The sequence below is a fragment of the Athene noctua genome, chromosome 3 (assembly GCF_965140245.1).
Source record: "Athene noctua chromosome 3, bAthNoc1.hap1.1, whole genome shotgun sequence".
In the NCBI taxonomy this organism is placed as follows: Eukaryota; Metazoa; Chordata; class Aves; order Strigiformes; family Strigidae; genus Athene; species Athene noctua.
In genome coordinates, this window is record NC_134039.1 from 36,000,284 (window position 1) to 36,022,848 (window position 22,565).

Here is a 22,565-nt window from a genome sequence, read left to right on the forward strand (position 1 = left end):
GGCTGGAAGTATGGGCTGGGGCTGGGACCAGTGCAGCCTCAAGGCTTCCCGGTCTCCAAAGTACTCGCTTTGAGGATTAAAATGAGGAGCTTAATTACCACAGGCCAGGAAATGGCCTTCAGCCTTCCACCTTCCCCCTTCTGCTATGTCTGTTTTACCTCTCCTGCCATGCCCATTTGACCTCTTCCTCTTCCCATTGTTTCTACCTGATGGGTTTTGCTGAGGAGGGTTTTTTTCCCCATCTTGATTTAAGAAAAAAGGTGAATGTTTAAGGAAGGCTTAATTAAGCTCCCTGTTCAGCTGTTTGAGCTATTTAAATATGAAAATACTTTCCCCACGTGTTCTCCCAGTTCAGCAGCTGAGTTTGTAACTCCTTCAACCACGCCGCTGGCCCCCAGGATGCCTCAGCCCTGAAGCAGGTACGCAGCCAGACCCCGTCTGTGTTTTTCTTCTGGGCTTCCTGTTTTAAAGTCGTTCTAAGTCTTCTAAGGGCTGTCTGGCAGCAGTTTTGATTTCGCAAAGAATTGCTTTTTGCCTCTAGGGTAGAGGCGACGTTAGGAAGGGGAGGAAGAAAACGAGAAAAAAAGAACCGTACCTCCCCGTCGGGGAATCGAACCCCGGTCTCCCGCGTGACAGGCGGGGATACTTACCACTATACTAACGAGGAACCGTACTGTCAGGGTTCCTCCGGCAGCCGCCAGATGGTGTCTCCCGCTCGCAGCCGGCGGCGGGGGCTGCCCGGGCCCTGATGCCAACCGCTCCGCCCCGCGCGCACCCGCACCGCCCCTTCCCGCAACGCACCACGGGGGCCGCAGTTCACAGAATCACAGAGCCGTCTGGGTTGGAAAGGGCATTGAAGATGATCCAGTCCAACCGTTAACCTAGCACTGACAGCTCCCAACTACACCAGATCCCTCAGTGCTATATCGACCCGACTCTTAAACACCTCCAGGGATGGGGACTCCACCACCTCCCTGGGCAGCCCATTCCAACACCCAACAACCCGTTCTGGAAAGAAACGCTTCCTGATACCCAGTCTAAACCTGCCCTGGTGCAACTTGAGGCCATTCCCTCTTGTCCTATCGCTTGTTACTTGGTTAAAGAGACTCATCCCCATCTCTCTGCACCCTCCTTTCAGGGAGCTGTAGAGGGCAATGAGGTCTCCCCTCAGCCTCCTCTTCTCCAGACTAAACACCCCCAGTTCCCTCAGCCGCTCCCCATACGACCTGTGCTCCAGACCCTGCACCAGCTTTGTTGCCCTTCTCTGGACACGCTCGAGTCATTCAATGTCCTTTTTGTAGTGAGGGGCCCAAAACTGAACACAGGAATCGAGGGGCGGCCTCACCAGTGCCGAGTACAGGGGTCAGATCCCTTCCCTGTCCCTGCTGGCCACGCTATTGCTGACACAAGCCAGGATGCCTTTGGCCTTCTTGGGCCCCTGGGCACACTGCTGGCTCCTGTTCAGCCAGCTGTCAATCAAAACCCCCAGGTCCCTCTCTGACTGGCAGCCCTCCAGCCACTCCTCCCCAAGCCTGTAGCGCTGCTGGAGGTTGTTGTGGCCCAAGGGCAGCCCCCGGCATTTGGCCTTATGGAAACTCCTCCAGTTGGCCTCAGCCCATGGCTCCAGCCTGTCCAGGTCTCTCTGCAGAGCCTCCCTACCCTCGAGCAGATCAACACTCCCACCCAACTTGGGGTCATCTGCAAACTGACTGAGGGTGCACTCGATCCCCTCGTCTAGATCATCAATAAAGATGTTAAACAGGAGTGGCCCCAAAACCGAGCCCTGGGGGACACCACTCGTGACCGGCTGCCAACACGATTTAACTCCGTTCACCACAACTCTTTGGGCCCAGCCATCCAGCCAGTTTTTCACTCAGCAAAGCGTGTGCTCATCCAAGCCTCGAGCAGCCACTTTCACCAGGAGAATGCTGTGGGAAACGGTGTCAAAGGCCTTGCTAAAGTCAAGGTAAATTACATCCACAGCCTTTCCCTCATCCAATAAGCAGGTCACCCTGTCGTAGAAGGAGATCAGGTTTGTAAGGCAGGACCTGCCTTTCATAAACCCATGCTGACTGGGCCTGAGCATCTGGTTGTCCCTCATGTGTTGTGTGATGGCACTCAGGACGAGCTGCTCCATCAGCTTCCCGGGCACCAAAGTCAAGCTGACAGGCCTGTAATTTCCCAGATCATCCTTCTCACCCTTCTTATATATGGGCGTCACATTGGCCAATTTCCAATCTGTTGGGACCTCCCCAGTCGGCCAGGACTGCTGGTAAATGCTGAAAAGCAGCTTGGTGAGCACCCCAGCCAGCTCCTTCAGCACCCTCGGGTGTATCCCATCTGGTCCCATAGACTTGTGTGTATCTGTGTGATGCAGCAGGTCACTGACTGTCTCCTGGATTGCAGGGGGGTCGTTCTCCCAGTCTGTCTTCTGGCTGAGGAGGCTGGATTCCCTCAGTACAACTGGTCTTGTTATTAAAGACTGAGGCAAAGAAGGCATTAAGCACCTCAGTCTTTTCCTCATCACTGGTTACCATGTTTCCTCCTGCATCTAGAAGGTGATGGAGGCTCTCCGTGGTCTTTCATTTGCTACTGACATACTTATAACTTTCATGTTGTCCTTGATTGCTGAGGCCAAATTAATTTCCAGCTGGGCTTTACAACTCCTGATTTCCGCCCTGCATAGCCTCACAGCCTCTTTGTAATCACTGTGTGTGGCTAGCCCCTTCTTCCAAAAGCTGTAAACTCTTCCCCCTGAGTTGCAGCCAAAGCTCTCTGTTTAGCCAAGGTGGTCTTCTCTGCCACCGGCTGCGCTTACAGCAGGATGATTCCTAGGGACAGCCTGCTCCTGAGCCATTAAGACTTCCTTCTTGAAGAGCGTGCAGCCTTCCTGGACCCCTGTACCCTTCAGAATCATCTCCCAAGGGATCCTGTCAAGCAGGTGCCTAAACAAGACAAAGTCAGCCCTTCGGAAGTCCAGGATGTCAGTCCTGCTTGGCCCTCTCCTGGCCTCTCTAAGAATAAAGAACTCTATTATTTCATGATCTCTGTGCCCTAGTCAGCCTCCAGCCGCCACATCACCCACCAGTCCTTCTCTGTTCACAAAGAGGAGATCCAGCAGGGCACCATCTTTGGTCGGTTCACTCACCAGCTGTGTCAGGAAGTTATCTGCCACACATTCCAGGAATCTCTGGGACATGTCCCACTCTGCTGTGTTGTATTTCCAGCAGATGTCTGGGAGGTTACAGTCCCCCCCCAAGAACAAGGGCAAGCGATCGTGAGATTTCACCTAAGTGCCTATAGAGTATCTCATCCACCTCTCTGTCCTGGGTGGGTGCCCGATAGTAGACTCCTCCTACAGCACCCCCGTTCGCCTTCCCCTGACTCCGCGGCACAGGCACCGCACCCCGTTCCTTCCCGCCGAGGGCGGCACTACGCCTCCCAGGGCCGGCGCGTGCGCGGGCCCCTGCCCTCCCGCCCGCTGTGGGCGGGGCGGCGCTGCCGGCGGGCGCGCGGCAGGGTGCGGGCAGCGCGCGCGGGCGATGGCGGACCCCAGCTCCTTCGCGTCGCCCTCCTGCTGCCTCACGCGGCACCTCTACCTGCGCTGCCGCGTGGACTTCGGCGCGCGGGCGCTGCGGGGCGCGGCGGCCTTCACCGCGCGCGCCGAGCGCGAGGCGCTGCGTTGCCTGGTAACGGCGGGGACGGCGGGGAGGGGGGCGGAGGCGCGACCCCCGCGCCGCCCGGGGGGTGTGAGGGGCGACCGCGGAGCCGCCGTCCGAGGGGGAGCGGCGCGGCGGGCGGGACACCGCCTCTCCTCTCCTCAGCCGTCTCTCCCGTCCTTCCTCGCGGCCGCCGGCCCGGCGCGCCCTTCTCTCCCGCCGCAGCCGCCTCTCGGGCTCCTCGACCCTGCCGCCTGCTCGACTGGAGCCTCCGCGGCGGTCGGGCTCGCCTGCGGCCCCTGCGTGCGCCTCGCGGCCTCTGGGCGGCCCGGTTTCCCGCCGGTCGCGCCTAGGGCCGGCGCGTTGTGCGACGGAAGGGCAGAAATATGCGTTTTCCCGTTAAAATGGCGAAGAGCCTGTTGCCGAAAAGATGAGAATAAACCGTTGGAAAGCTGCGTTCGTGGCTTTTCCACGTGTGCGTTTTATTACACTGGCTACTTTCTCGGCTGTGCAAATAAACGTGTAAACCTCTTTAGCTTTACTCCATATGCAAAGTCAGGTTTTGGCTTTGTGGGATTTTTCTGGCAGGTCCATAAAATCCTTTTGTGATTGGCACTTATTTTTTAGAAAAAAATCCATCCTGTTAAAGAGTAAAACTTTGCTATTGCTGCATATGGAAGTGCCGCATTACTTAATTCATCTTCTGTTGCATGAATGTCTAGATTCATAGTGGCTAGTTCCAGGATGGAAGCCTTGGCAGGGGCTTTTCCATCATTTTCATTTCAAAGCGGCACTGTGAAGCTTTTTACCTTTGTAGTTTAGTTAGTAAACTCCTGTTTACACTTTTATGGTCAGAAGTTGGTTTTTTTTCCTTTTCCCCCTCCAGTTCTGCAAGTTCAGTACTGCTCTCTTAAAGTGCTGGTTCCCAGTATTCAACATAGTTGCTCAGTTTTTCTGATTTCTACTTAGTAAATGCTTTTTCCTTCAGAGAGACTCGTTTTAAGATGTGATGAGTGCTATGTTCATTACTACGCTATTTAACAAGTATTTGCTTCATTACAGGTCTTGGATACGAAAGACCTACAGGTATTTAAAGTGACTGTAAATGGACAGGATGCAAAATTTGTTTTTGGAGAAAAACACCCTTTCAAGGGGACCCCCCTGGAAATCACACTTCCTTTTGAACTAAGAAGGTATACGCTTTTGCCTGTCCCTTTAGGTAGTTTCCAAAATGCACTGTATAAACTGCTTGTCTGCCTGTAGGGTGGTTGTGTAAAGCTTGCAAAGGGAGTTGTAAATGAGGGTGTTGCATTTATTTGGTATACGATCTTGCAGATTCATTTAATATCTGTCTTTCATCAGACAGCCAAAACTTTGGGAGTCTCTGTACCTGTTTCCAGGTCTTATGTGCAAAATGACTTGCTAAATTTAAGTAGCAAACTGATGTGTAACGTATCACATTTTTTTCCAGTGCTAATAAGACTAATATTCTTTCTGCTTCGACTATCTGAATTTAGACATGTTCAGAATTGCTACAGTATAACATATGTATGGAGTTACAGACCTCTGTTTTGTTTTCTTTTATACAAGGACTGATCCTGTATTTCTGTAGAACTGCAGGTTACCACTATGATTAGATAGAAACATGTTTTCAAATAAAATTCTTACTGTATCGATTAGCTAAGCCCAAGTCCATGAAAACGGGAATTTGAGTTTTGGCAGCATGATGGAGCGTAAACTAGCCATAATCTACCTCTTAAGTTTCATGAAATAAAAAGTTGTTGCCAAATCAGTGTGGGTTTTGGCCATTTGCTTTGTATGCTGTAACTCCATGGCATCTCACATACCAAAGCTGAAAGCTGTGGTTGTGTAAGTAAGGAAGTTCCTTTGTGTGAATAAAATTGTATACTAAGTTGCTTATTGTTTTGTTTTCAAAACTGGTTATTACTGCTACAAACTCATGTCTGGTTTTTAATTACTATTTTTTTGTTCCCTGAATTAGTGCAGTTTAGAAACACACATAATGTGGAAGAGAAAGAACGTCATATGATAGTTGTCCCTTCTGGGGTAACACATGATCTGATATGCAACTAAACAAATTAAGTACTTAAATACGGCACAGCAGAAACATAGGCCTGTTTCTTTTGTTTGACTTTCAGCTTTTTTTTTTTTCTGGATTTCCTTGTAAGAAAAAAAGCTACAAAGAGGGAGTTATGAGTTGTGATCATAAGAATTTATAATCTTGTGTGAGATATAGTTCCCCATGTAAGTAGCAATAAAACAGTAATAGGAAAGGGTAGGAGTTACAGCTGAAAGTCTGACTGTTCAGTAAGCAATGTGCCTTACAATTTATTTTCTCTTTTCTTGTCAAATGTGTACTTTGGAATACTGGTTATAAACCACATACATATACCTGGTCAGCTTATCTAGCATCCAACTCCTCTGATTAGCTGAAGTTTGTTCCAATTTATGGTTGGATTGTTAATTCCAGAGAGTGCATGTATAACCTGGAACTTCCAGATAACAGAAGCAAGTACCTCTCTGTGTGTTTGGTGTCAGTGATGGTTTTGATATGCTTTTAAAAGGTAAGAGTATAAATGTGTCAGGTTTGTGTGTGTTCTCTTGTTAACAAGCTAGTATCTGTCTTGCACAGAGCTGTTAGTTTTTACTTTACACCAGTTCTGAAACCCTGAATAAAATTTGAACATTTTCTATTTTTCTTGTTAACCCTACTGTTAATAGGGTTTTTCAGTAATTACTATTTTCAGTATTTTTTTTCTGCTTAAGGATCATACTTAAAGATATAACAACAGCTGCAAAATCTGAATTTTTTATTTACAGACTGCACAAATTCTATGTCGTTAAGGCATGTATGTTCTTACATAGACTTTATACACTTTTCTGTTTGTTCTTTGCAGTGGGGATTTTTTTATACTTATGTGTACAATGTTAGATAGTTGTAACAAAACTGTATGTATGTGGCTCATCCAAATAGTCTAAAGAAAAAGTCCATGTTCTGCTTGAAGAAAGGAGAGAAAGAGTTTTCTGGTTAGTAAAAACAATAATAGAAGTGTCTTGGGACATGAAAGTTGAAACAAACTGGCTAATTTATCCTAATTGAAAGGGAAAAGTTTTTAATATGCTACTTGTTCTTATTTTTAATGCTTTTGAAAAAGTGCTCCAGACCTGTTTTCCAGAAATCTTTGTAGAGGAATTTCAGTAGTGATCAGGAGTTGCATCAGAACAGTCTGACTATATTTTTTATTACACAGGGGACAAGAAGCAATTGTTGAAATCTCCTTTGAAAGCTCTCCAAAGTCTTCAGCTCTCCAGTGGTTTTCCCCAGAGCAAACGTCTGGAAAGAAACATCCATTTCTCTTCAGCCAGTGTCAGGTTGAGTGGATTAATTTTACTTTGGTATTAAAGTTGTTGTTTACCTACCACTGTAATTCCCTCTGGTTTCCAGAGTTGGAGAGGAAGGCAGGTAGGCAAAAGTACAGTAGCCCATAACTTCCAGTGGTCTGTGTCAGAGGTTCTAAATGAAAACACTTAATAACATCTCAGCAATATCCTGACATTACGTTTGCGATTTAATAATTCCAGAACTGCTTTACGCTCTCCAGTATTCTTGTTGAAGAACATGCAGTCCTTTGCAATCAATATATGTGACTATTGATTTGTCTTACTTACCATTATTTCTTTTAGAAAAGCCTTAACTTTGAAAACTACTATAATCTATAAATGATAGGGAGTATTGGCTTTTAGGTAATGAATTCTTTGGAGGAGCTGTATAGATTTCCAATCTAATATATTAGTTTGATTTATTTCTAGTCCTTTGCATTAGAAAGATTTTTATGTTTTAGTTTTTTTCTTTTTTTCCTCTTCTCCAGGCTACCCACTGCAGAGCCATCCTTCCATGCCAAGACACACCTGCTGTGAAACTAACATACTATGCAGAGGTAGATGAACCTAAGTCATGTGGGTCTGAAAGACTACCACAATGGGTGAAATTTTTTTTTTGTCTAAAATAAAAACAAAGAATATTGACTTCTAGCTTAACATAAGAACCAAAACCTGTGTCATTTCTCTGGATTTACCATTTTATATATATATATATATATATCTCATCTCTTTTTTTCATTTACGTGTATCTTTATTTCAAAAAGAAAAAAAAAGTGCTATAATAGGAAAGAAAAATGTTCTTAAATCAGGAAAAGCTGACAGTAAAACAACAAAGAGTGCTGTAAAGTAGAATTACTTGAAGTTACTCTCGTATATGCCTTGAGTAACGTCCTCTGGTACATAGTTGGAGGATCTTTGCAGTCCTGGCATAAATAGTCTGATTAGTTTAAGGAAGCAAAAAGCAAGATGGCCAATGTGACATTACAGTTCAGTAGTCTGAAGAAAGTAAAACTTTCAATTCCTGTCAAAGGTAGTCCTTTTGGTTTAATAAATATTGCCAGCCTTTAAGACAAAATTTTCTTTATGCCTTGTATTCTACTTGAGGGGGAGAACTTAACAAAGGAACAAATCTGGGCTACACTTTTTACTGTCGCTGCTTTTAGTATGTTATATAATCCTGTGTGCCATCTGAATTCCTCATAGTTGGATGACCTTCTTTCAGATTTCTGTTCCTAAAGAGTTGGTGGCTCTTATGAGTGCTAATCGTGATGGAGAGATTCCTGACCCAGAGGACAGCAGTCGGAAGATATATCGTTTCAGTCAGAACGTAAGTGCTACAGGCTAGTAAATAGATGCTTAGGGTCTTATTTTAACTTGTGCATTTCACTTCAGATAAGGTTTTCATATCATTGATGAATCATAGAATCATTAGGTTGAAAAAGACCTTTAAGATCATTGGGTCCAACTGTTAACCTAACACTGCCAAGTCCACTACTAAACCATGTCCCTAAGTGCTGTGTCTTTTAAATACCTCCAGGGATGGTGACTTAACCCTGGGCAGCCTGTTTCAATGCTTGACAACCATTTCAGTGAAGAATTTTTTCCCAATACCCAATCTAAACCTCCCTTAGTGCAACCTGAGGCCCTTTCCTCTTGCCCTGAGGAAGAAGAGCGCAACACCCACTTGGCTACAATCTTCTTTCAGGTAGTTGTGGAGAGCGGTAAGGTCTTCCCTCAGCTTCCTTTTATCCAGACTGAACAACGCCAGTTCCCTCAGCCACTTCTCATAAGACTTGTTCTCTAGACCCTTCACCAGCTTCATTGCTCTTCTTTGGGGACACTCCAGCATCTCAATGTCTTTCTTGTAGTGAGGGGCCCAAAACTGAACACAGGAATCGAGGTGTGGCCTCACCAGTGCTGAGTACAGGGGGACAATCACTTCCCTAGTCCTGCCGGCCACACTATTTCTGATACAAGCCAGGATTCTGTTGGCCTTCTTGGGCACATGGCCAGCTCATGTTCAGCTGGCTGTTGACCAACACCCCCAGGTCCTTTTCTGCCAGGCAGCATTCAAGCCACTCCTCCCCAAGCCTGTAGTGCTGCTGGGGGTTGTTGTGGCCCAAGGGCAGCCCCCGGCATTTGGCCTTATTGAAACTCCTCCAGTTGGCCTCAGCCCATGGCTCCAGCCTGTCCAGGTCTCTCTGCAGAGCCTCCCTACCCTCGAGCAGATCAACACTCCCACCCAACTTGGGGTCATCTGCAAACTGACTGAGGGTGCACTCGATCCCCTTGTCTAGATCATTGATAAGAAACAGAACTGGCCCCAGTACTGAGCCCTGGGGAACACCACCCGTGACCGGCTATTATTTACCGTGGTTTTAACTTCATTCACCACAGCTCAGTCATGTGACTTGACAATGTTTCTTTGCCGCTATAAAAATACGGGGTATTACAAATTTCCAACTCTAAAAAGTCAGTAGGTGCTGGTGACGTTTATTCATCATTTTGGCATTCCCAGAAAAGCCTGTCAAGTTCTGAGAATGCTTAGTATACTCAAAGCTAGTACTGTCAAAACCCATTCTGTCTGCACTGGTTCTTGGGAAATAATGTGTGGTCTTGAATAATGTGGGAGTGAGTTTTGAAAAACAGATCCTGCAAATTCTAAGTTTGCCAAGACCTTAGCAGTGAAGCTGAGCATTGGAACCAATTACTTGACTGTAAGCAAATTCTGGCAACAGATTTCTTAAAAGGTGAAAATGTGACTTTTAGAGAGAGTGTCTCCAGCTAATTAGGGATTACTCCTCTAAGGATGAAGTTTTATTAAGTGGTGCAGCTAGTTTAATGATTCCACTGCTCCTAAAATAGCAGTCTTAATTTACTCTTCTGGCTTTTTTGTTCTCACAGCTTTTCTGGGTTACAGTTCTGATGTTTATGGTATCTCCTGGTGCATCTAGTTCATTTTGCTGAACAAGCAGATAACAATTAACATAAGTTTAAAAAAATTGTTTTAGTAAGCTGATCTGGGCAGCTGAGGGACAGAATGAGTGCAAGGAGGGATGGAATTATGTGACTGGATGAGAGGAGGGGAACCTCCCCTGAACTGCAGCAGCTGTTATTTGGCAGCTATGTGAAACCTGAGAGGCAAGAGGAGAGGCAAAAAAAAATTGTCATGTTAGCTGTGAGCTCTTCAGTATGCAGTGTTCTGCCTTCTCTGTGGAGCCAAAACATAAACGCATAAGTCTTCTGTGTTGTATGTTATCCAGAGCTGTCTGTTATCTAGAAAGACACTGTTGATAAGTTTGCTGGACCTGTACAAGGAATAGCATTTAGTCTAATTGAAATTATACTTCACTTTCTAATATAGAAAACCAATAATTTGTTAGAAAAGGCATTGTTTTGTTAAACAAAAAAAAAATCTTATTTGTTAATCATAAAAGATATAAATGAAAAGAGACAAATGCATTAAAAAAGACATATACATCATCTAACATACCACAAGATTGATTTGTTAGCAAAGGCCTATGTTTCATTAGACAAAAAAGACAAATGCGTTGAGCTCTTGAATGCGTATGTGTGCTGACCTTACCTAAAACTACTTTGTTTTGGTCCTGCATGGCCAGACTGGTGAGAAGTGTGGTTGCCTCTGTAAAAAATTAATTTATTGCCCAACATCCAGTGAGTTTTGAAGTAACTTTAAAATTTCAGATTAGCAAATTGAGCATCAAAATGTAGGGATATATTGACAATCTTTTGATAACATGTCTATACACGTCAGCTTAAATCTTTTCAAGAATATGTTCTGTGGACTAATACTTAAAATTTAAACACACATATGAGTATTTTAATAAATTATATTGAAATAGTTTGGGAATAAAAAATAGTGGAATAAAATTGTCTGAAATGTTGTCTCCGACTAATTATGGTTTAAAGCCTTACTTATTTAATAGCATTTAGTCAGATAAAATGGAACTTTGACAGGAATGGCTGCATTTTCCCGTTTTGTTTCCAGAGCACTGAGAAAAAATTTCTCTATAAAGACACTGTAGCTTTGGATTTTTTTCATTAAAAAACCAAATATTTAGAATTTAATTCCAAATAAGGAAATCAAATATATACATTTTCATTTTGCTGAATCTTTTTTATCCATAAATATTCTTTGTTCACTTGAATTCATTAAAGCTTTTCGTTCATCATTTTGTGTAATGCGTCTGTTACCCAAGCAGTATCTTTTTAAGTTCTCCTTTAATAGGTACTCAAGTGAATATGGAAAACTATCTTTTGAACAGTAAGCAAACTAGTGGCATTTCTGTATATTCTTAGATGCACAGATATTTTTTTTTCAGACAGAGAGGATATTACAATTTTGTGGTAATTGCATAAAAGATCCATGAAACAAGTAGATTTTGTAGATAAAGGAATATCATTTGGGGAGAAAAACCGGTACGTTTATTATAACATAAGGCAGGAATCTCTGAAGGAAATGCATACGCTTCTTTACTTACGTGCTTTTGTTTTTCTTTGACTGAATCAGTGGTGTTGATAACTTGTATTACAGATAAGATTTTTTTTCTCATGTTTTCCATTAGGTTCCCATACCTTGCTACTTGATTGCTTTAGTGGTTGGAGCTTTAGAAAGCAGGTGAGTGAATCTGCACAGAGTATATGTATTAATAATCATAATCAATTTTCAGAGTTACCTTTTTTGTTTGTTTCTTGGTCTTTGTTTCTAGTTTTAAAAGGTCTTAGAGCTTCAATGAGCCTGTTTATTTGTATCTAACTGCATGTATCTTGAATCACTCTTGCATCATTTTTTCTATAGAATATAGTTTTGCTGTAAGTTAAAGAAATACCCTGAAGAGTTTGAAATTGTTTGGAACCACTAAGGGCTTTTTCTACCTCTGGCAATAATATTTTTTTTCCTTCAGTAACAGGTAATGTACAAAAGACAGAAAATGATAGCTTCGGCCTCGTTGCTCATCTGCACAAGGTTGTGTTAATCTAGCCCATAATAATGCTTTTGTATTAGGACTTTACAGCATTTTAAAATCTTTACATATGTTTCCTGTTTATTTGTCCTGAACAGTGGATGTGTGTGTGTTTGGTTTGTCTAAAGCTTTTTCTAGTGTTACTGTAGCAATGGAGAGGAAAAGTAGAGGAAGACTCAAGTTTCTTCACCAACATGGGTTACTCACAAGCACATTTAAACATATCCTTTCTCAATTAGTTTCTCATAGAATTCTTTCCAGTTCATGGTGTCTTAGTGTCATTTTTATTTTAAACAGAAAGATTGGCCCAAGGACACTGGTGTGGGCTGAAAAGGAGCTAGTGGATAAATCGGCCTATGAATTTGCTGAGGTGGGTAATTAAAAAATGTTTTGTAAACTGTTTCACATAGCTTTGGGAAAGGAACAGATTGTAGTTCAGTGGTTTGTTCACCTGTAGTCCTCCTTTCTCTACCTTCCACCCCAAAAAATGCTGTTCTTTTATCACAACACAAAACTACTACTGAACATAAATATTGATACAGTCTTGTAATCATTTTGCATGTGGGACATCCCAAGGTAAGAGAGAATGAAGGATCAATATGGAGAGAACGAATGGGATCAATAGCTATAACTTGTTCAGTTTTCAAGTCAGAAGCCATGTTAGAAACTAACGTGAATTCTTGTTTCAGGCTGAAGCTATGCTGAAAACAGCAGAAGATTTAGCAGGACCCTACATATGGGGACAGTATGATTTGTTAGTCTTACCACCTTCTTTTCCTTATGGTGGTATGGAGAATCCTTGTCTTACTTTTGTAACTCCAACACTGTTGGTAAGTGCAACACTGACAAAAGTCAGATTTCCCTTAGGGCTTGCTGATATTAATCCACAAATTGGATTAATCTTCCCCCTAGAAAGAACTGTAAATATTCCTGCTGCTTTCAAGTTAGGTATCATACATGAAACTGCATTAAGTGGTATGTTTTGAGGTTTGTTTGAACTGACAACTGTCTTTTTTTTTTTTTTTTAGGCAGGTGATCGATCTCTATCAAATGTAAGTCCAAATAGTTTCATGTCTTCAAGTAGAACACAACTTAAAGTTGCATCTTATCTTCCTTTGTAATAGATACCTGAAAACTTGGTCTTCTATTCATTGGGAGAATTAAAAGTTATGGCAATAACTCAAGAAGTCTTAAAAGGTGCATTTTAGTTCTAAGTAAACTCTAGAAAAACTGGAGACATATCTGTTTTGTATAATGAACAGATAAAAACCAGGCATACCTGTATGCATAGAGGACTGACTGAATTTAGCTGCTCAATAGCTCTTTTCCTGTCCTGTGTATAATGTTTAAAAACCAGAACTGAATTGATCTCACTGAAACTGTAAGAAACTTATTCCTCCCTATATCTGTATAGACACTAGAACTCTCATTGTGTACAGTTTTCTTTTAAAGTGAAAAATGAGTATGATTTGAGTAAATTCTGTTTTTTCTGGGACGTTGAGTACTCTGGATGCTGTTTTACCTCATTTGTCTTTCTACTAGACCGATACACTGCTTAAAAAAGCCTAAAGAAGAATATGATGGTCTTTTCCTGACAACACTGAAGTATTTGACATGGATACATTAAAAAAAGTATCATGCATCATTATCCATCTAGGGGTGACTATTTTCTTGCTCTTTGATATTTTGGAACTTCCCAGCACTACAGCAGTTGCTGAGGTGGGGAAGTAGTACTAGTCCATCACTTGATGTGGATCCAGTATTCTGAAATGTGATTTCATAAACAAGTACCTGCACTATGCTACTAGGGGAATTATTTTGGTTGATCAGTGTGACTGTATGGCTTGCAGGCCACACATTCAAAATTACTTCTGGAGAAGGTTTGGTAGGAGAGCGTTAGTCCTCTAAATAGAATTTATTTGGGTAAATTTACAGAGCTGTGAATTCTGACTGGCTTTGGGAAGAGAGTGCAGTAAATGAGATCCCATTAGGACTTTTTTATTTCTGTTGGGATTTGATGTTCATTTTCCAGAGGAGTCTAAACAGTAGTTCTGTCATTGTTTTCTGGTTTTTAGGTTATTGCTCATGAAATATCTCACAGCTGGACAGGAAACTTGGTAACAAACAAAACATGGGAGCATTTTTGGTAGGTGTGGTGTTCAGTGCCATGCAAATCATATTTTAAAATTAATCTGTAAAGAGACCAACTAAATTAATTTTGCCATCCTACCAGTTCTAGCTTTATCAATGTATTTCCAGGCTGAATGAGGGACATACTGTGTACCTGGAACGCAGGATTGGTGGTCGGTTGTTTGGTGAGCAGTTCAGGCACTTTCAAGCCCTAGGCGGTTGGAGGGACCTGCAGAATACGGTAAATATTTTTAATGTTATGATAACTCTATGTTTAAATAAAATAAAGCTGATTTCATGTGTTTTGCACTAAAAAGACTTGTCTAGTCAGCTTTTCTAACACTTTCTTATTAGAGGATGAACAACTTTGATTCCAAGGTATATGTTCTCTTCCCAAGGTAATAATATACTTGGAGATTATATAAAGCTTCGAACTTTTTTAAGCTGTTCTGCAAGGATGAACATCATTACAGACTCTTAAGTTGTTCTGGGTATGGCTGAGCTGCAGTATTACTTGTTAGCATACCAGTAGGCAACTGAAAGCTTGTTGAAATTATCTTCAAGCATGATCAGAATTTCCAATGCCTCATGCAAGTAACTGATTGCTCTTTTTCCTGTGTACTGCATTATAATTGAGGATATTCCTAATCTGTTACTGTCTAGGATGGTTCTTTAGATTTGTATTTAGGTAGCATAGTTTAGTTTTCAGATTTCCAGCCTGTGATAGTAGATCTCCCTCTCATTCAGTTTCAGGTGATGCAGTTTACCTAGTTTGCTATGAATATTTCCTCGTCGTATTTTATGCTTTATACCACCTATTTAAATCAAGTAGTTTAAATAGGTTGTTAATAAAGGGATAAATACAGATAGTTTACTAGGTGCTCATGATTATGACAGACATGATGGTAATTAACTGCTTTGAGATAACTGGAGCACAGGGTGATTGATCCTAACATCTTTCTATTTGATACGCTGTCAGAACCTGATAAAACAAAATGAGAAAAAAGTTTAGGGAATTCGTGCAGATTCAGTACTTTGGGAAAAAGAATGAGGAAGAATACTTTGAAATGAGGTCATCTTAGTTTTGGATGAATTATACCTTTATAAATAGGATGGGATGAGTAGTGATTTTCAAGAATGCTAGTTTTCCTAGATGAATGTATTTTCTTGTGTCTTTGTCACAGATAAATACTCTTGGAGATAAAAATCCTGTAACTAACCTTATCCCTAATCTGAATGAAGTAGATCCTGATGTTGCCTATTCATCTGTTCCCTATGAGAAAGGCTTTGCTTTGCTTTTTTACCTTGAACAACTTCTTGGAGGACCAGGTAAGTGTTAGTCAGACATATTGTTGTTTCCCATTGTATTTTCAAACACTAAAATGTTTGTTTTTTTAACTGTTAGATGTTTTCATTGGCTTCCTGAAGGCTTACATTCAGCAGTTTGCTTATAAGAGCATAGTAACCGAGGACTGGAAGAAGTTTTTGTACTCCTACTTCAAGGATAAGGTTGGGTGGTATTTAAAACTAATTACTTAAAACCTTTTAATTATGTGAAACTATGGCGTAGCTCAAGAATTACCTTCTTTAAGGACCAGTTCTTTATCTTTCTCTTTATTCATCTCAAGATCTTAATATGATATAGTCTGGAATCTTATGAATATGGCTTTGCCTTATGATGCTCTTTTTTTTTTCTTTCTAGAAGGCAATATTTTCTTTCGAAGTAATCTCTATAGGATTCTCCAGGTTAATTGGATGGATGTTAAAAAAAAAAAAAAGATTGAATTTAGCTTTTTTAGGATATACTTTTCTCTAAAAATTATACTTACAACAATAAGAATTTGTGTTGCGTTGTAGGTAGATGTTCTTGATAAAGTTGATTGGAATTTGTGGTTTCATGCTCCAGGAATGCCACCAGTGAAGCCTACGTAAGCTGCATTATTTTATAGTTCATCTTCTCCTTTTCCAGATTGCACATGATTTTCCAAACGGTCATAAAGCAGTTTATAAACAGGTTGAAAGTCTTCACACAGTGTTTTATTAGAAAATGTCCTAGTACTGTGTAGAGATTGATATAAGTGTATTTAGGAGAAAAAAACGTTGCTGTTAATACTTTCAGGTTTTTATGCTTGAAATTTATTTTGCTTTAAGAGTTTCCAGGAAGGATTATTTTTTCTGTTTGTTAAAACAGTGTTCTCTTTTCATCTATAAGCTATAATACATGTACAAGCATGCATGCTCAGAAGTATTGATCATGTTAGGAATGTACGGGATCAAGGGATAGTGTCACCTGTACGCAAAGTACTTCTAACTAAAACTGAAATATATTTCTTCATAATAGATCTTTTGTAACTTGTGTTGCAATATTGAGTTGGAAACTGCAACGAATAAATGTGGAGCCATTTGAAAATAATTTATAGCATTCTTATAAAAATATTACAGGAGCTTTTTGTGTTTCCAAAGCGTGATCCTTGTTTTTAATATTTGACAGGTATGATATGACACTAGCAAATGCTTGTGTAGCCTTGAGCCAAAGATGGATCAAAGTGAGTAGCTAAGAAACAATGAAGCGTTCGTATCTTGAAAAGCTAGTTCTCTTCGTGCTAATTGAGCCGTTCTCTTCTGAAATCTACCATTTGCTGAGAGAGTGTATTTATGGTGATGGCACAGCTGCCAGGGATTTTGCATTTCATAGACGAGAGAGTCTGTGGATTTGCCATGATTTCTGTACATGCAGTACATTTTAACAAGGCACACATCCAGCTTTTTGTTACGTGCATGTAGTAACCAAACTGAGAATACTTTTTTTGAAACCCAGGTATTATAGCTTGTTTGAAAAACAAATGCCAAGGTATCTGTGCGTTACTGATTTCTCTACATTATACTGGAGCTAGTATGCATTTCTCATCAAAAACTGAAATACATAAATCATAATAAGTAACTAATATCAGATAGTTTTCTCATAATGTTAACCATAAAACTCATATAACTAGTAGAGAATTCAGCATACCTTCCTTTTGTTAGTTCTGTGGCTTTTCACTATACTTGTATGTTATCTTTCTTCTTCTCAATGTTACTTTTTATATTAAAAGTATTTGATTTTTCACTTTAACAGAAAGACAGGGGAGATAAAAAAATCAGTGAAAAGAAAACAAGTGAAAATTGAGGAATACCAAACATCAGACAGTAGCTTAATTCCCTCACTCGTCTTCTTGTAACATCATGCACAAATACAAATTAGTATCTTTTTTACGTGGAATGGCTCAGTAATAAAGGCGGATGTCCAAACAAAAAATTACACCTGATTGTATATTGAAATACCTATTAAAAACTTAAACTATTCTCTTTTAGGCAAAAGAGAGTGATTTGGGCTCATTCAGCTCAGCAGACCTGAAGGAAATGTCATCTCATCAGTTGATTGAGTTCCTGGCACTGTTGCTTCTGGAGGTAAATGCACACCTGTGGCAACTTGATTCTGGTATCATAAAAACAGACACGGAAGCCCAAGTGTGCTTTGGAATTAAGCTGTCCATTTTCTTTTGAGTTTTGCTAAAATAATCCATTCTTACACATAATTACTAAAACCTTCAGCCATGCCTCCCTGATTATGTCTGGCTCTTCAGCTAACAAGCAACATATAGAGCATTTTGGATTGAAAGGTAACAACAAAAGCATAAGGTGCTTGAATTTGTCTGTATTTGATGTTATAGCAAATAAGATCTAAATAAAACAGAATGAAAATCCTTTTTTGGTAGTACTGGATATGGGAATTTACTAACATTTATTCCTTGCCTCTTTCCTAATACTATGAGAAGGTGAAAGGAAACAAATACAAATATTTGTCATGGTGAACTTTTAATTCCTTTGTAGCATCAATATTCTTGAATGAACCTGTTTATTTTGGAAGTACATGGTTTAAAGTCTGCCTCTGGCTTATTCTGACTGCAGTTTTCTTTTTCAGGCTCCTCTTCCAGTGTCACATGTCCAGCGAATGCAGCAAGTATATGACTTCAATGCTATAAACAATTCTGAAATAAGATTCAGGTTTGTTCTAGCATGGACATTTTTCTAATCTTAAATGCTTTCCTAAAACAGTGCCCTGCTTCATAAATGCTCCGAGACACACTGTTGTACAGAACTGGTGCAGTATTTTGGGTTGGTTTGTTTCTTTTTTTTTTTTTAGTGCACGTGCAAGCATGCTTACCAGAGTGGTATTCCATTACTTAAGAATTGGGTAAATATAGTCTAGTAGAAGAACCAGAAGTAACCAGTGGATTGCTATGCTTTATTTTGCTCTGTCATGCTAGCAAAGCAACCCAGTGGGTTGATAACTTATTTTGGGGGTGGTATTAAACAATACAATAGTTAGCCTTTCTGTGACTCTGAGATAGATGCCTGAAAAAATTTTCCATGAGTTAGTCAGGGCCAGGTCTTCTGGCCTTACCTAATCAGTTCTTCTGTTGATGTTCTGGTGTTTTTTTCATCACAAATTTGAAATTTTTTGTCCCGTTTTAATGCTCGCTATTACAAAGCTTTTGTCTTATCAAAGTACGTTTCTAAACAAGTAGGAAATGCTTCTACCTAAATGTCTTGATTCTTGTGCCATCCTCATTTCTTCTATTTTGTGTTTGTGTGTTGTGTTTACATGTGTCACTTGTCCTCAACAATACCTTTTTTTTAAACATAAGTAATCTGCACAAGTATCTTGAAGTATTGCATGTTTTGCTACTGTTACATACTTGGATACATTTGCAATAGTGACAGTTATTCTGCCTTAACTAACTTGGAGTTCTTTGTTCGTTATTAAGAAACCTAAGTATTTTAAACATATGGCACAGTTTCTACTTGTAACAAGATCCATTTTTTTCTTATTTCTAAAAGAAAACAAGCACATGCTAGTTGCTGGTGATGTTCTGTTTGGATTTTTTGTTGGGTTTTTTTAATTGCTTGGTCAGATACGATAAGTGCTCCTCTAATTCTGAGTGATGCAGCTGGAACTACTGTAATATAAAAGAAAAATAGAGTTGCAGAAAATTATCAGACCATTTTGGAGAAACTTTGAAGCAATTTTTTTCCTATTTTATATGAAAGTCCACTTTTGTAACATGCTAGTCAGACAGTAAATATTTTATGTTTAGCTTAGCTAGAATCTCATTCTTATGATGACACAGCACTGCCCAGAGTGTCTGTAGGAATAGAATCGTAAGACAACTAACCACCACAAATGAAAATAAAAGTGTACTTCCCCATCCTCCCCAGATGGCTGCGCCTCTGCATCAAGTCCAAGTGGGAAGAAGCTATTCCTCTGGCTCTAAAAATGGCAACAGATCAGGGCAGGATGAAGTTTACTCGACCATTGTTCAGGTAAAAGTAATCTCCAAATTATAGGAGCTCATGCTGTTGACATTTTTTTATATGATGGAATGTATAATACTTGACGTTGTACATGTATTTATGTTTTGAAGTGATATAATACAGAATTTTCTGTATTTTTTTCCCCTGTTCTTCTTTTACAGGGACCTTTACAGTTTTGACAAGTGTCGAGATCTGGCTGTCAAGACATTTCTGGAGCATAGAGCCTCTATGCACCCAGTCACTTCAATGCTTGTGGGCAAAGACTTGAAACAGGATCAGTGACAAATTTACTGATTTCTTTGAAATTTTCTTCTTGCTGAAGGAAGAGACTGATTCCAGAGACAGTTAATATACGTGCTTGATTATTGCCATAAAATGCTCTGCTGCTTTGGTACTAATTTATCTTAAAAATGAACTTTCCAAATCAAGTTCAGTACTTTGTTTTGCCTTTCCACATAAAAGAGCAAAATTGCTAAATCTCTGCAATTGGGAGAATGGTTTTGTTACAAGTGATTTTTAGAACACACAAAAAAGCTGTTCTGAGATGTAGTCAGTTGTCAGTCATGGAATTTAAAAACATGGAAAATTAATTGGTGGATGGTACGGCTCCTTGTGCACAGCTTTCTTTTTCATAGCAATGTGGGTGAAATTTCCAAGTATCTGAAGATGAAAAATTAAATCTTTTCATTGTCTACTTGTCTGTGTATTGATCCATAAGAAAAGTTTTGAAATAATAGTTTTGTTTCATTTGCCCTTCTTTGTTGTGGGAGAAATTTTTATTTTGGGTCCAGGAGGACTGTGAAGACCTAAATGGATCACAGCATTCTAGTGTTAGAGCAGAATTTCCATCTAGCCCTATTTGTCATGGCTTTGTTATGTTAGTCAATTCCTTGCATTAATCACAATATGGTCTTACTTGGTTATTCCTATTGGATCCTATGCTGTGCACTAATAGTTGTCTGAAATACTTCTTTGTTTTCTTTTTTTAACAAACTTGGGATTTTAACCAAATTTTAGTTTTAGCAACTTTTTCCAAAATTTTTCAACCACTGTATATTTCTAGAACTTCTCATAATTGCAGGCAGCACTAAAGCCCAAGTCTTTCATTTGCATTTTTTAACCAGTTCTGGGCACTACCGCTTACACTAATATAACATCTTAGAAATAAGTTTAAAAACAATTGAAGGGCTGTTTTTCTTGTAATTGTTACAGCACTTCGGTGCAAGTCGGTGGTTTAGATGAAACTTGTGAATACTGCCATCTGTAGATCGGGTTTTGAAGTGACTGATAACTGCTTTTCCTGGAGACAATCAGCATAAATTAATCTGTTGACATAGAGATAACCCCATATCAAGGAGTAACCAAAAAAAAAAAAAAAAAGATGCTGTTTAGAGGAGGAGGATACCAGATACAGGTCGTGGCAAAAGGCTTGGATTTAATAATAGCACTTCAGGTGGGAGTGGAGGGCCTATAAGTCAGTTTCTCTTCCAAATTTTGATCAGTATAAGCTTTCAAGTAGATGACGTTACATACTTTACCAGGAGATTCATCTTTTCATGCTGGAAGCTCTAATATAAATTAAGGCATGAACACATCTTGTTGGATTTTATTGATTCAAGGCATCCCAAGTTCTTCCATTCAACTTTATCCTACATATGTCTACATAGTTTAAATAAAAATGAGAGAAAAATTAACTCCTAGGTGATTGAGGCTCAAAACCCAGTTCAAATTGTTTCTATGAATGTTGTGACACTCAGCTTTTAATAAACGCAATAAAATACTGGCTTTTTTGGAACAAGAATATTGTCATTTTCTTGTGTGTAAAGTCCTTACAGGCTTTCTTGTGTTAAGGACCTAATGAACCACTCATTCTCTTGCTACTCCTTGGAATGACTGATAACCTCTGCTGGAAAACTCACTGAGAATTTTTCTATATTTCAGGTTAAAAATGTAGGCAGTTCCTTTCATTCAGTCCCAAAATCTAGTTAGGTTTCTGCTACAGCATCACCTGAATGAACGGGGATTCTTGGTCAAGGCTCTGGTAGAAGGAGGGGTATCTGGTGTTAACAGGTTCTGGTTCAAGCTATCAGATTGCACTGAGAACTTCTGTTCTTTGTTTCAGAAATGGTTTATGTTACTAGTTTTGGGGTAACATTTTGTCATAAAAGCCCATATATCATATGCAGTGATTTGGCAGTTGGGAGTTCATGCTGCCAGCTAATCCTGATTTCTTGCTGTTGGAACTACTGGGGGGAAGGAAAAAAGTGGCAGGCATGGCTTTTGCTAGTGTTGTCCTGCTGTGCTGGGGCAACATCTCCTACTTAGAGACATTGATGGGTCTCAGGGTAAAATTCCTTACGATAATTCACCCCAGGTAAGTGCGCTTTATAGTAGTCTCTTTGTCTGAGAATGCTATTGTGGGTAGCATGGACTACAAGTGTTGTTACTGTTTTGTCTTTAAAGACACGTATATTCAGTTTCTGTGTGGACATGGTTATTGCTAAACTTTTTTTTGATACCACCTTAACAGGTATTTCTCCACATCTTTTCCACTTTGCATCTGCCTGGAAAAGAGGCATGATGTAACAGCACCAGCCTCAGTACTAGCAGGTGCAGCCTAATACTTGTGCGACGTGTTCTAGCAACATCTTCCAGACCATAAGTGAAGGGATAACGGAGGGAAACCCATTAATCTTCTCCTCCCGTATGATACAAAAGTCTTCCCTAACTTCCACCTGGACTGAGCAAAGCAGGCTTGCTTCCTACCCTGCCTGCCCTCATCCTACTCTGGATAGAAGCATATGGGTATAATCCAGTTTCCTTTTGATCCTAGCAGCCATGGCCAACCCATAACGCGGTGACTGTCTTCCAGCCCTGTCCCTCACAGAGGTTTCTGTTAGTGCCAGGTGACCACTCCATTAACTTCTGTTAAACCTGTTAAGTTTTTAGAACAGTTGCATTCCAGCTTATTCTGATTTTTTTATCTATTCTTGCTACATAAATTCCAGCTCACAGATTTTCATTTCCGTATTCC

At 40.4% G+C, this 22,565-nt stretch overlaps 1 protein-coding gene and 1 non-coding gene across 4 annotated transcripts; one reads left to right on the top strand and one right to left on the bottom strand.

Annotated features, from left to right (window-relative positions):
* Nucleotides 1-595: 595 nt before the first annotated feature.
* TRNAD-GUC (transfer RNA aspartic acid (anticodon GUC)) lies at nt 596-667 on the bottom strand. Its single transcript has one exon. It is a non-coding gene; the product is annotated as a tRNA-Asp (tRNA).
* Nucleotides 668-3,492: 2,825 nt separating this feature from the next.
* On the top strand, nt 3,493-21,316 carry LTA4H (leukotriene A4 hydrolase). 3 transcript variants are annotated; one of them, XM_074902707.1, is made up of 19 exons: nt 3,493-3,689; nt 4,722-4,852; nt 6,932-7,052; nt 7,550-7,618; nt 8,284-8,388; nt 11,648-11,700; nt 12,344-12,416; nt 12,736-12,876; nt 13,075-13,098; nt 14,122-14,192; nt 14,306-14,417; nt 15,361-15,505; nt 15,582-15,685; nt 16,034-16,104; nt 16,668-16,722; nt 17,528-17,623; nt 18,138-18,220; nt 19,436-19,540; nt 19,693-21,316. In XM_074902707.1, the coding sequence occupies exons 1-19, from the start codon at nt 3,543-3,545 to the stop codon at nt 19,811-19,813; spliced, it is 1,827 nt and encodes a 608-aa protein (XP_074758808.1). In that variant the 5' UTR covers nt 3,493-3,542; the 3' UTR covers nt 19,814-21,316. The 3 variants fall into 3 exon arrangements, with proteins under 3 accessions (XP_074758808.1, XP_074758809.1, XP_074758810.1); XM_074902708.1 differs by lacking the exon at nt 17,528-17,623; XM_074902709.1 differs by lacking the exon at nt 8,284-8,388.
* Nucleotides 21,317-22,565: the final 1,249 nt, after the last annotated feature.